Here is a 14,491-nt window from a genome sequence, read left to right on the forward strand (position 1 = left end):
TCTTTGTTTAGACCAAAATTACACCAGTTTCATTTCCTGATTTTATTTTATTTTTTTCACTAAATGGCAGAAACGTCATCTCATCTAAAACAAATCAGTCAAATCCAGACTGAGGGGTTGGCAGTGAAGTTTAATACATCCATGGTCTCCTGAACATGTCATGTTTAAAAACACAGTGGCTTTGAGCTGATGGTGTGGGTGCAGCTGATGGTGCAGGTGTGGCTCAGTTATTAAAACCTGTCTTTTGTTTTGTTTAAAAAAAAAAAGATGTTGGTCTCAGATGTTTAGTCAATGTTTGAGTAACGCTAATTCAGGCAGCCAGCAGGTCATAAAACAGGCAGACAACTGAACTGTGCTTTTTAGTGTCAGTCTATCGAGGCCACGCACCCCAGGCCAGCCCCGGCAGGATGAGCGCGATGAGGACAGAGGAGAACAGGTTGACTGCGTTGTTGTCTAAGATGGGTTTCCCGCAGATCCACTGGGTGGTGGCGGAGCTGTAGCTCACCACCTTCCCGATGCTCGCGTCAAAGCCTGAGGGGACACAGGAGAAAAGTCAGAAAATCTCTGCGTGTCTTTGCACGAAAGGAAATCCCAGCTGCAGAAAACGTTACCAAAAAGTTAAACTCTTTTTTTAAAAATTTTTTTTATTAGTCTGCAGATGCGGTTTACTTGTTTCAGTCAAGCTAAACAGGGACTGAGGTTTAGGAGAGCCCCTCTGAAGCTACGTTTTAATTCTGTTTAATTTTTAGTGAAATAAGTTTGAACTCCATGAGCTGGGATTTTCTCCTGAAACCAACGACATTCACTGAAGTAAAAGCTGCTTGATCTCTGAGGGCCGCTGAGTTCAATGGTTCAACTTCATTATTATATGGAAAGAAACTGCAGAACTTCACTCTAACTGGGCATGTTTAATACTCTAAAAGGAAGCCACTCACTGTTCTCCTGCTTCCTCTGATCTCCGTATGAACGTCAAGCTTCAGCATCAGATTCAGTTCAATCTTATTTTTTACAGCAGCAAATCATCTTGAGGAGCTTCACATTGTAAGGTAAAAAACCCAACAATCAGACAACACCATGTGAGCAGGCACTTTGGCAACAGCGGAAAGGAAAAACTCCTTACATCCATTACATCTGATTTAATATCAGCTCAAACTAAACTTTAATCTCATCTCTGTAACTCAGCAGTCAGACTGCAAACATTTGCTGTACGTTGCTGAGAATTGGTGTTTAAATCAAACTGATCTGTGTAAAGCTTCAGACACTGATCAATCATTGATCATGTTGATCACACTGATGAAAAACATCTGTTGCAGCTGGATCTTGGAGATTATTGGAACAATTGAGTGAAGATGAGGCTGAAATGGAACTAAATGGATTTTAAGGGCATTTTTAAAAGAGGCTGGTTGTAATCTGATTACATTTCATATTGAAATGTGAGCCCGGATTGAGATTCAGTCAGTAAATGATATCAAACAACATTTTGAAGGTTCAAAGTCTGAATGTGACATCTGAATCTGTCTAACACATCTGGGTTTGCGAGACAGAATCATAGAGGCTGTGTGGCAGATCGGGAAGTTTCTCTACGTATGCAAACACTTAACGACATTCACATGAGATCTGGCTCAAACCCACCTGAGTACTGCATGTGCGCCCCCAGGAAAGAGTCCAGCATGGACCCGAGCAGGCCGGCCACGCCGCCGTACACGACGATCGGCCACTGGGGGTCGGCCAGGTGGAGGTCGCTGACTGTTAGCAACTGCGTCACAAAGTAAGCCACACCCACTGCTGCCCCACCGAGGAAGCTGGCAACCAATCCTATGGGAGTAACGCCTCCGTTTGTTCCTGCAGGGAATAAAAACCCCAGAAAAATGAGACGACTTATCTAAAAATTATTTTCAGCGTAAAAGGACGCGTGATTAGGTCAACTGAAATCTAAAAAAAGGATTTTTTTTTTTTTTTACTGCTGATCTTCTGTACCTACAGCCTTTTAATGAGATGCCACACAGCATGAAAAGAAGTGTTCATCTGTGGACTCCCTTCAGATAAATCAATGTGACAAGTCACATTATTAATGAAGCTCACAATCACGCCTCCTCGTCCTGATGAACGGTTGTGAAAATCTAATCTGTGTGTTTGGCTTCATCAATTCTCAGGAGTCCTGAGCTTCACAACTTTAAAAAAACCCCAGTCTGATCTGAACTGTGCTGTGGGACTTTTCCCCTCTTTAACACAAAGTCGAACATTCACATCATTACCCCACCCTCTTACTGGCTCCTCACCTGTGGGGACTTCCTTCCAAGTGGTTATGAGTCTCGGCTTTGATTGGCTGAGGACTGGCCCCACCTCAGATGCCCAGGTGTCCCCGGTGCTGCATGCGAGCGCGCCCAGTAGGGAGAGGCACATCCAGGAGGCAGAGTACTGCTTATTGAAATCGATGGGGATCTCACCTGGACCCACCTGAAGCACGAGCAGGAAATGAACAACTTTACTAACATTACACTCACACAGAGCAGCTTATTTCCTGTGCTTCTCAGTTTACCTCGATCATGTAGAGCAGCGCCAGCTCAGTGGGAACACCTCCATTGCAGAAGACCTGAACCCAATTCCTCTGACCCCCTAAAAACAAGTAATTCACATTTAATTCAAACTGTTCCAGGACAACTGTTTAAGCAGCCCAGGTAAAAGGCGGTGGGGTCAAGGGGAGTCACCAATCAGATGCTTAGTTTTTTTTCTCTCAGCCACAGATCATTTAAAAGACAAACTCGTCACATTGGCCCATTAAAAAAGCAATAAATAAACATATTTAGTATAATAATGTAAAATATGTTATTAGTTGATTTAAATTTCATATGAATAAACTTAATATGCAAAATAATTGAATTTAAAGTTACATTTTCAACACTAGATGCCAGCAGATTACAGATTATGGTCAACAGAGGTCTATTTCCTAACCCCTCCCAATTAAATAGAGATCCTAGCTATGGTGGCTGCTGGACAAACGCATTTTGGCCAGCTACAAGAGATCCGAGTATTAAAGTTAGACTGTACTCCATAAAAGCTGTGACCGGAGTGCACGTTTCTACTGTTGTTTGTGAACACACTTCCTGATTTGCTATTGCTGTTGTTGTTTATGCATCTCATGTCTAATCTGTTGACGATAAGTAATTGTGACAATATCGGACATAAATTAGCTATTTTACGTATGTTTTCGTGTGTTAGAGCCCTGACTTCAGTTCAGGAGACGAGGCTTAAGGTGAGGAGGAAGAAGATGATATTTTATTAAGATGACTGTGATGTCTGTTACCTCTTTGTTTCAGTTTGGGGAAAGGGGATCCCTTCTCAGATGATAAAACGCAGAGCTGATTGTAAGTTTATGAGAATGCATGATTTAGTTAGAATTTTTTTATTTATTTATTTTTAAACAGTAATTACGCACATATTCATTTTTGTTAAATAAACTAAAAAAAAACAAACTAAAAAAACAACAACAAAACAACAAAATGCTGTTCCCTCGCTTAGACACACCTGTGCATGTTACAGGTGTGTCTGTTAGAATTGTTGAGGATGGCAGCAAAGTTTGTTATCAGCTTTAAATTTGTCAGGTTTCTTACAAACACAAGTGCATGCACAGCTTCAGCTCCGTTTCAGTCAGTGGAGCTGCTGATGGACGCTTTACTTCACCCACAAGCTAATGGTCGGATGCTTTGTGCCGCTAGTTTGAGTAAGACATCAAAAGTGTTTTCATCTCTCACTCTCTCTGGCTCCGCCTCCTCACTGTGTCACAGAGCTTCCACCAGTCTCTGCAGCACCTGTGAGGCCTTTACGTCTCTCACCTTCTTTGTACTCGGCGTCGATCTTCTTCTTCTGCGCTCCTCCCCAGCGGGTCAGTCTGGAGGAGGTGATGAAGAAGGCCAGCAGAGTGGAGAAGAAGCTATAGTTTGCCATCGTCAACACAAACCCCACCAGGAGGGCTGAGGGCACAGAAACGCATGTTAGCGCAAGCTCACCAGTCATTCAGAGCGTGCCGTTCTGTACTTTTCTATTTTCTCAGGTTGCCAAATGTTTAAAAAGAACAAACCCAGCTGAAGATGTCAAGCTTTACAAAAAAAAAATCCCATAAAGATTGTTTCATTTTGCGTTTCCTGGAAGGCAGAAGAATCACATCCCCTCTTCATATACTGTAGATCGCCTGACCGTCACAGAGGCATCATTCAGCAGTGTAATAAATCAGATCAGTATCAGTTCTTTTCATGATTGCCTCGACTTCAGGCAGCAGCCTCGTGACTCAGTTTTCAGAATTGTGAGGTCTTTTGTGGATGTTAAATCCATAAAAAGCAAAAAGCAAAACTGTCAACGAAAACTTCAAGAATTTAATGACTGTCACTTCACATGTGAAAACTTACAGTGCTGTGAAAAAGTAACTGTCCCCTTCCTGATTTCTTAGTTTTTTGGCACATTAGTTATATTTAAATGTTTCGGATCAAACAAATTTTAATATCAGAGAACGATAACCTGAACAAGTTCAATATCTACTTTTTAAATTATGATTTCATTTATTAAGGGAAACAGTCAACCAAACGTACCTGGCCCATGGCAAAAAGTAACTCATGAATTATTTGTAATTAACTACCGAGTTCAATTTCACTGCCTGACCTGCTGAATGAAGAAATATCTCAAATAGAACCAACACATCATGCCAGAATCTAAAGAAACAGCTGAGAAACAAAGTCATTGATTTCAATCAGTCTGGAAAGTGTTACAAAGACATTTCTAAGGCTTTGGGACTCTAGTGAACCTCAGTGATTCTTCCCAGGAGAGATTGGCTAACCAAAATTACTCCAAGAGGTCATCAACGACCCATCAGAGAACCCAGAGCAACATCTAAAGAACTTGATAAGAGATTTTTTAGTTTTGTGATTATTGTTTAGTTGTAGCTTCATTTAAGATAGGAGAGCTTGTGAGTTGGAACCACCACAGGAAAGGAAAGTGGAACCAGATGTGTAGAGGAATGCGGGGACATACGATACCACCTCCTGAGTTAACGGTCTCCCCCCTCTCTCACTCTCCTTTTAAGGAAATGTTTAAGTTTCTATACATACCAAGCTATCTCCTGTTTCAACAGATAAGCTAAAGGTTTCTCCTATTATGGAAACGTTTTTGTATACTGAACATACCACTCCTACTTCCTTGAAAGCTCACTTGGAGTATAAATAAAGAATGCGCTGAGAGCCCTGCGCGGTTTTTCTGTCACATCTGTTGTGCGCACTTTGAAAGCAGAGCAGATCGGACCGTGACCGCCCATGCGCATGTAAAAATTAGATACCTGAGTGTGACTTCATTTGACTTTCTAATAATTTTCTCTTCACAGAACTGCAAGGTCACAGTTCGTGATTCAACAATAAGAAAGAGATTGGGCAAAAAATGGCAACAGTAGGAGAGTTCGAGGAGAAAAGCAGTGCTGAGCTAAAAGAACACAAAGGCTCGGCTCATATTTGGGAAAAAAAAAATCTGGATGATACCCGAGAGTTTGTTGAAAGCATTCTGTAGACGGACTAACACTAATGCAAGATTTCATCAAAATAATATCATACCAACAGTCAAACGTAGTGGTTGTGGTGTGATGGTTTGAGGCTGCTTTAGGATGGCTTAATGGAGCCATGAAATCTGATCTATATCAGAAAATCCTGAATGAATGATGGGAGCAAATGCTTTTTCACAGAACTGTAAACAAATTCCACAAAATAAACATCAAATGGAAGATATCAGCAGTAAGCTGAATATTTCAAACTAAAGACAGCAACGTGAGACGTGTGGAAAAATTCCCTCTGCTTGTCTGTTACACAGACACTTTATCGAATTCAGGCTCTGGTTTACATTTTTAAAGTGCCGATTCAGGAATTAAAAGGTGTCTAATGTGAGAATTGAGTCCGTTCATGGGGCGATTTTGTGACCGTATTAATGTGGATTATGAGTTTTAGATCTTTAAAGTCCATGACTGCGGCCAGAAATCCCGTTTTCTGCTCTTTAACTCAAGCATATGAGAACAAGTCTTCTGTGACCAACATAACTTCAGTTTAATGGATCACATGACGAGATCTGTGCGTCATCTGCAGACGCGTAGTAAGAGGTCTAGTTGTTTTCTGGTGCAAGTGCTGGAAATGCGTTACAGTCCTTGGTTTTAAATGCATCGCTTACGTCATATAATACCAAGAAAACAGGCAAAAGCAGCAGCCTGAAGAGCTTGCGTGTTATCTGAAACTGGAAAAATGGTTTGGATTTTTTAAAATGTGCCTCTTCTTGGAAAAAATGTAAGTACTGGAGAATCATCTTTATTTTAAAAGGTCATAGAATATCCCCCTTTAAAAAAAACAAAAAAACAAAACCAAAACACGCTCACCCACCACTTTATTAACCAATCACAATGCAGCAACTTAACGCAGTGTAGACACACACCAAACATCACAACTCTTCTAATGTTCACTCGAAATGACTTCATAACGGCTAAGCAGCGAGCCAGGAAGCCCAAACGACTTCCTCTGACATCACGCAGGTGGGTAAAGGTGATGACAAATACTCACCGGCCAGCGCTCCCGATCGGTCCAGACTGCATCTCTTCAGCGCTCGCATCGTCACCGTGAGGGGTACCAAGATGGAGAACAACCAACGCCATGGCGACACAGGCTGCAGCGTGCCTGAAAACAAACACACACACACACACACACACACACACCAAGACTATCATCAGCACCTCTCCACCCGACTGATCATTTGAAGGATTTACTGAAGCACGTAAAGATCCGTTTTTATTTTTAAATTGATCACAGAGTGAAAAAGATTTTATTTTAAATATTAAAAAGAAATGAGATGCACTGTTTTGTTTTTTTAATATAACTGATTAAACTACAGCTGCTGCGTATTATTCTGCCTTTTTCTGGCTCATTGTGGGCTTTGGAGGTGATCAACTCCAACAACAGTGTCAGGTCACTCAAAGTGTAACAATCCAGTAACTGTGTCTTAATTTAAAACCATGCAGGGACTGATTTCAGTGGGGACAGCTGTAGAAGGGAAATCTATCTGATGATGAGGATTTCAAAATGAAACCAGAGAGACGAGAAACGAGCTGATGTGCTTCGATAATGTAAGCTGTTGAAATAATTTAAATGTGGCAGGGTGCAGTGGGTGGAGACGAGTGCAGAAGATTTACAAGATGGTAGTGAGACCCACTGTGATTTTTTGTGTGGGGACGGTGGTACTGAGAGAAAGACTGGAGGCCAAGGTGGGGGTCTTCAGATTTTCACTGGGAGTGAGCAGGAGGAGAAGATTAGAAATGATCTGACGGACAGCTTAGAAGTAATGGAGGATATTGGACAAAGGATGATGAAGATGGAGGAGAAGGAGGAGGAAGTAGTATAAGAAGGAGAAGAAGTGAGGAAAATCTTGGTGGAAATGCTGTAACATGTCTCGTCATTTGTGAAAATCTAATGCTTGAAGCACAAACAAATGCTCAATCTCAAACCTTTGAGTAACAGCATGAAACCCAAACTTTACTTATCATGTTGTTCAAAAGAAATGGTAAATGGCCTGTATTTGTATAGCGCTTTACTAGTCCCTAAGGACCCCAAAGTGCTTTACACGTCCAGTCATCCAACCATTCACACACACATTCACACACTGGTGATGGTAAGCTACATTGTAGCCACAGCTGCCCTGGGGCACACTGACAGAGGCGAGGCTGCCGAACACTGGTGCCACCGGGCCCTCTGACCACCACCAGTAGGCAACGGGTGAAGTGTCTCGCCCAAGGACACAACGACCGAGACTGTCCAAGCCAGGGCTCGAACCGGCAACCTTCCGATTACAAGGCGAACTCCCAACTCTTGATAATAATATAATAATAAACTTTATTTATAAAGCACACTTAAAAACCAAGGGTATGCCAAGGTGCTTAACAAGTAAGATAGAGAATAGGAGGAGGATAATAGAAATAGGACCAAAGCAAGTACTAAGTATGCAAGCAGATAACTGTCACTGATACATAGGAAAGCAACAGGTACAGAGCAAACAAGAATTTAAATGAGCATAAAAGTGCATGATATAAAATCATAAAAGAAATATTAACTAGAGGGAAAGGCAAGATTGAATAAGTGGGTTTTTAATCGTGATTTGAACAGTGCAATGGAATCAGATGCGCGGAGGTCGAGAGGAAGGGTATTCCACAGTACCGGGGCAGCCAGAGCAAACGCACGGTCACCCCGGGACTTCAGTCGAGATCTGGGTTGGGTCAGAAGTAGTTGAGTGGCAGATCTGAGTGTTCTAGCAGGAGTATGTGGTTTGAGAAGTTCACTAAGATAACTTGGCGCTAATTTATTAATAGTTTTGAAAGTAAGGAGTAATATTTTAAATTGAATACGGTACTTTATGGGCAGCCAATGCAAGCTAGCTAGGACAGGAGTAATATGGCAAAATTTCCTGGTACCAGTCAAAAGGCAGGCTGCTGCATTTTGGACTGTTTGCAGTCTAAGAAGAAGAGAAGAGGGAAGACCGTAGTACAAAGAGTTACAATAATCCAACCTGGAGGTCACAAAAGCGTGAATAAGCTTCTCCAGGTCCTCATGCGGAACATAATGCCTAGCCTTAGAGATAAGGCGCAGTTGGTGGAAGCTAGATCTCACTACAGCAGACACTTGCTTATCGAGTTTGAGCGAGCTATCCAGCAGTACACCCAAGTTACTGACATAGTCACAAGAAAAGCTAGCAAAGGAACCCAGGGCAGCACAGAGTTGGGCACGAGGGATTTTACTGTTGAACACCACAATCTCAGTCTTCTTATCATTTAAAACGAGGGAATTACTCAGGAACCATTCTTTGACCTCTTGAGCCACGATCGCCCGCAAAAGAAAGACCAGAGACCCTGACTCATTTTTATTCACCAAGTATGTGCACACATACAAGGAACTGAGTTTCTTCCTGACAGCTGTCAAGTTTGTCTTTCAACATACGCCTCGTGTCCTCATTGCCACGCTCTCTCTGTCCATGTACGACTGTGAAAAATGGTACTGAGGTCTGTTCAGCTTTTAACCCACTTCAGGAGAAAAAAAAATCAAAGTTACTGTGAAAGCTATTCAGGGCACATTGAGTGGCACGTGATTTAATGGATTAACTTCCCGTTTAAAGGCAGTTTTAAGGAAAAGAAAACCCTTAAAGTGAAAACATTCCCAGGCGGACAGCTCACCGTAGAACGTGCTCATCGTGAGGGAGAGGATCCAGAAGAAGAGAGAGAGTGCCAAAGTGGCACACAGCACGATCATGTCAATCATCATGTTGATGGACTCCTTCATCAAGATGTCATTTTCAGAGTCCATGCTGAGGGACGGCCCGTGCTGCAGGACAGGAGGACAGAGTCACGTCAGTATTTGTTAGATAGTTTCTGCTGCTGTAAGAAAACGATACTGCTACTTCAAGTTGGTCAGAACATGTTTAATAACAAAGTAAAAGCTCTCATTTTGCCTAGACTTTCATTTCTCCTTCGTAACAGTGCCTCAGAGCAGAAAATATAACCCTAATACAGCCTAAACTTCTTTTTATGCTTTATTTTGCTGTATTTTGCTTGCATTGTAAAACTACACAGCATTTAGGTTTGCTATTTTCTGTATTAAGCACCTTGAAGTTACATATAATAAAATATGCTAGTTAAATAAAAATACCATTCCTTGGAATAGGTGGCACTTATAGGAATCATGTTGGGCAGAAAGAGTCACGTGACATGTAAAACTCGCCTCCTGGAGCCTGAAGCAGAGAGCCCAGCTTGGTACACCTCCCTTGTGCCGCCTCATTTCAAACCTCCTGACTCTCCCCTGGCACTGGCTGACCTCAGGCTAGCCTGTACTCATCCTCCCTCTGCTCTCAGCTCTGTTTAAATGAACTGCCTGAGAACCACTCTCTTAATTTGCCATGAAGAGAGTCATGAGGAGAGCGGAACCAAAACAAAGCGCCATCAGACCTCCCTTACATTGAAATTATACACATGTGAGAACTAAGTGTTCTCAAATTAAACAAAGCAGAATAACACTCTAAAATAATATCAAATACCGGGCTGAAGTGTCAGTTTGGTACATGGGAATATATTTAAGCGGTACTTAAAAAAAAAAACCCAAAACATATAAACTCACCGTTTATCTCCTGAGCCATCACGACTTGTCGGTTACACGCCCTACTTTAACGAGAAAGTTAGCTTTCTATTTTTGAAGTGGAACAACTAACACTAGTGTTTCTTACAAATATAATTAAAGAGAAAAAGATTTTAGCAGTGAAACCAAACAGAAATCAGAAGCTCCGCTGAAGATTCCAGGCTAAAACACCTGCCGGAGGGAGAAAACACGACGGACCCACTTCCGGCAGCCAGCCACTGAGTTCTTAAAGGGACAGTAACCCAAATTACAGCTCTTTTTTTGTTTTTTGTTTGTTTTAGGGTTTTTTTTTTTTGTTTTTTTTTTTTTTGTTTTTTTTTTTAAAAATAGGTTGGCATAGGTGGAAACACGAAAAAGCACAGGCGAAATCGGAATATTTCATCAATTAATAACTGTGTTTAATTGATAGCTGTATTTGTTATGAAGATATTTCTGGTTTAAAAACTTTTATAATTTGGTGTCTACTCAGAAGACGTTCCAAAGGTTTCATCGTGTTTTAAACTTAAAAAAAATTAAATTAAGGCAGTTGAGTCCCGTATAAAAATGAAAAAAGAAAAGAAAATACCAACGCTGCACCCCATTAGAGTCATCCATCTCACCTCAGACTGGTAAGACTTTGGATAATTAAACACCCACAACGTTATTTTTAAAGATCTTGCTGAGGTGCTCATGATCCTCCTTACAATAATTTGGCAATATTTCTGGAATTTGACCAATGAGGTTCATGAATTTTGTAAATCTAGGTTTCCTGGCATGTAAAGGCATTTTACTGTGCACACATACGTGGAACTTAAAATTACATTGACGTACGTCTTTTGGATGTTTGAAAAATCTTGAAACCGATTTTGAAACATGTGGAGCAACCCTGCAACAATTGGTGTAATCGAGTTTTTGTAGTGTTGCTTGTTTGGATTTGCAGCTTACTCTTTAAGAAGCTGGACTCAAGTAAAACATAAGGCAACAGGTAAATAACCCTTACAGACAGACTACATGGAAAGCAATGTCCTACTGTTTGAGGAAACAGAATAATATCTATAATGAGTCTTGCCATTCCTCTTGGAATTTCTGAGCTTCCAATGATCTTCAAGAGCTTTAAAGCTCCGCTCAAAATGCAGCCTTTAATTTATGATCCCATGGGAAATACTTCTCTTCCTGACAGCAGAGCACAGAGAGACCTCTGTTCTTGTCTTGCATCACTGCAGAATTTTTTTTATCGGGTGTCTGATGAAAAATCAAAGATTGACACACTTTAGTCAAATCAATTATGTCCTATTGAGAATACAGTTGGAGATTTCAGAAGCTTCAAAAAACAAGAAATATCTATCCACCGGTTTGATCATTTTCCCTTCAAATACCTCTGTAGTTACTGTGCGAATTATCATTTTATTGTGTGACGATTCGTGGTTGCCAGAGGACGAATCCTACCCACTCTGGTAATCCTCCGACATGGCCTTAATATTCTGTGAAATCTTCCCAACTCAAACTGACTGAAAGGCCTAAATCTTTCCACATTGTTGATCATGGTTTTCAGATGATGAACATTCCCCAATCTCTCCCCCCCCTCATTAAATTAGCTCCAGTAACTGCATGGCTTACCTTGACATTGTGAACATACATTTTTATTGACCCTACTTTTTGTTTAGTGCCATCATGAGGTTGACATTTTTTAATCTAATGTCTTGATGGTGTTCAAAGGATGAATCCTAGCAAATGTTATCAACTCACTTCAGTTCAGTTCAATTCCATTCATATTTATTCATGGTTCCCAGATGATGATCCCAAAAATCTTTGGTAATCTTCTAATATTCCTTCAATTTACAAGAACGTTATCAAACCCAGGAAATAAATGCTATCAATTCTGATAACCCTTTATGGTAAATAAATTAAATACATCAGTCATTAGATGCATTACTATGATGCTGGTTCAGCTGGTTCCAATAGCTATAAAAGCCCAAAGCGAAAGCTACAACATTTTCTGTGCAACATCTCCAGATGAGCTGGGTGACCTGATTGCACATTGTTTTTCATGGTTCCCAGATGATTAATTCCAAATTCTTATTAGTATTTAGTGTTGTTTTTGGCAAATAGTGTGTGAATATTACTGATAAAGCTCAATGTACACAGGAGCAGGCTGGCAGTGGGTTAAGACTGGTTTGTGTATTCACATTCCCTTCAGGATTAACTCTTATCACTTTAATTGGTAATTTGACTTTTCATCATTTTGGTTTATAGCCAAATATCTGTAACACATAATCAAAAAACTGCTCAACAAGCTAGCATGTTAGGAGTAAGACAGTGAACGGGATGTTAGTAATTAGCTTTGTTGTGTCGCAGTGGTTCAAAATGATTTTCCAGCTAAGATATCATGGTGTACGGTGTGCTGAGGTACAGCTGATAAGAAAGGTCAGTTTACCTTCAACTCTTCTGTCCTTATTTTGGTTTATGTGGGGTGATTTACTATTTACCACTACAAATGGAAAGTCAGTCTGAGGCTCAGGGGATATTCACTGTGTCACAGGTATTTGCACATAAATTAAAGTCTAATTATAGTTGACTGTGAAGCTCAGCTCAGCTTTAACTACCACACTGTTGAGATTAGATGTATTTCTGTTCCACTGCATTTGTACAGGCTAATAAAAGTGATTCTGTATCTGCCAGCATTTTAAAAGCTTTTCTGTGTAATGAATGTGGAGCAGTTTGTACACATTACACACTTTTAATACCAGGGTTAGAACAGATTGTGTCTCATCATAAAAACACCTCGATTTTTATAACACCCCATGAACCATTTATGAATCCATGTATGCTTTCTAAGTAAAAGATGCAGCCTGGTTTTTCTGGAAAGAACCAAAAGATGTGCCAAATATGCTCATTTCTGAGAGGGACAGCATCACCACAGCAGTGATGTAGAATAACTGTTCCATCTTCTTTTTACTAGTAACTAGTTTTTTTCTTTCCAGCATTAAAAACGTAATTTAAAAAAAGTTTCTGCTTTTACTTGATTACGTGTGATTTTGTTACTTAATATTTTCATTTAAATGTGTGCCTTTTTACTGTATTCTATTTATTTTGATTTTACTTAATTACAATATTGTTATCAAACAGTATATATGACATAATTTCATATCTTTTTACTTATTTAAGCTTTTTCCCCCCTGTGTGTTTAAATGCGTTTAACCTCCTAAGACCTGAACTCTTCCACAGCATGCATTTTTAATTTCTCTTTGATATTTGGGAACATTGGGGCCCGATGAATGTAAAAACAAAGAATGATCAGATTTTATTTTTTTTACCTGATTTTTGTTTCTAAGAAAAATGAGAGCCACAAATGAGGATATTCGTTTAAAATGTTGATAGAACAGTGGCAGTATAATGTCCTCGTAAGTGGATATCAGGCCCTTGTAGAGCAAAATTGAGTATTTTGGTCTAAATAACCCAAAATGTGATGTCTACATATGTGTATGCCAGGTCCTAGGAGGTTAAATAATGTTAAAGTTCTGTATCAAAAAATACCAATCTTGGGATTTTAAAAAAGTATATTATAATTACTCTTTTTTTGTTTTGTTTTGTTGTTGTTATAATTACTTAAGTTTCAGCCAGCAGCAGAAATTGAGACTCATTAGACCACAAAACATGTTTTAGTCTTGTATTGCGTAGTTTTGGTGAGGCTGTGTGAATTGTAGCCTTTGTTTTCTTTTCTTTTTTTAGATGGCAAGAGTGGCACTCAATGTGGTCTTCTTGCTGCTTTAGCCTGTGTGCAAAGTTTGAGTTTGCAATGCTCTTCTGCATACCTTAGTTGTAACAAGTGGTTATTTGAGTTACTGTTGCTTTCCTGTCAGTATCAACAAGGCATTTTCTCCCACAGAGCTGCAGTTTACTTCATATTTTCCTCTTTTTTGGACCGTCCTCTGTAAATCCCAGACGTGGTTGTGTTAGAAAATCCCAGCAGATTAGCAGTTCGTGAAATACTCAGACCAGCCCATCTGGTACCAACAACCACGGCACGTTCAACCCAGTTAAAATAATGTTTTTTCTCATTCTGATATTCAGCCTGAATGTCTGCAGGTCATCTTGACCACGTCCAAATGCATCGAGTTACTGCCACAGGATTGGCTGAATAAATGTTTGTGTTTGTGTTACCAAGGAGTTGAAAAGGTCTACCTGATAAAGTGGCTGTAGAGTGTATATCCAAAAGTATAAAGCAAAATGATTTAATGTTTTCAACAAATTGCAATAGACTAAATACTCAAAACAAGAATTTGTTTAATTATATCTTCCTCCCACTGATTCACACAGGTGCACAA

At 40.1% G+C, this 14,491-nt stretch overlaps 1 protein-coding gene across 1 annotated transcript; it reads right to left on the reverse strand.

The window, feature by feature from the left end:
• Window positions 1-110: 110 nt before the first annotated feature.
• On the reverse strand, window positions 111-10,390 carry tmem19 (transmembrane protein 19). The gene is made up of 8 exons (XM_084909697.1): window positions 10,170-10,390; window positions 9,233-9,380; window positions 6,579-6,692; window positions 3,834-3,971; window positions 2,540-2,616; window positions 2,280-2,457; window positions 1,633-1,842; window positions 111-531 (listed from the first exon to the last, which is right to left on the reverse strand). Exons 2-8 carry the CDS (start codon window positions 9,360-9,362, stop codon window positions 371-373), a joined length of 1,008 nt encoding a protein of 335 aa, XP_084765823.1. The 5' UTR covers window positions 9,363-9,380; window positions 10,170-10,390; the 3' UTR covers window positions 111-370.
• Between the last annotated feature and the right edge of the window lie 4,101 nt (window positions 10,391-14,491).

Source organism: Perissodus microlepis, chromosome 17 (assembly GCF_051167445.1).
Source record: "Perissodus microlepis isolate ML-2025 ecotype Zambia chromosome 17, ASM5116744v1, whole genome shotgun sequence".
Taxonomy (NCBI): domain Eukaryota; kingdom Metazoa; phylum Chordata; class Actinopteri; order Cichliformes; family Cichlidae; genus Perissodus; species Perissodus microlepis.

Excerpts from the sequence above, each read along its gene's own strand:
- tmem19 (XM_084909697.1), bottom strand. The coding sequence starts at position 9,362 with ATGGACTCTGAAAATGACATCTTGATGAAGGAGTCCATCAACATGATG. Across the intron at positions 2,458-2,539 it reads CGCTGCTCTACATGATCGAG|GTGGGTCCAGGTGAGATCCC; the intron begins GTAAACTGAGAA and ends CTCGTGCTTCAG. Across the intron at positions 532-1,632 it reads GGCGCACATGCAGTACTCAG|GCTTTGACGCGAGCATCGGG; the intron begins GTGGGTTTGAGC and ends GTGTCCCCTCAG.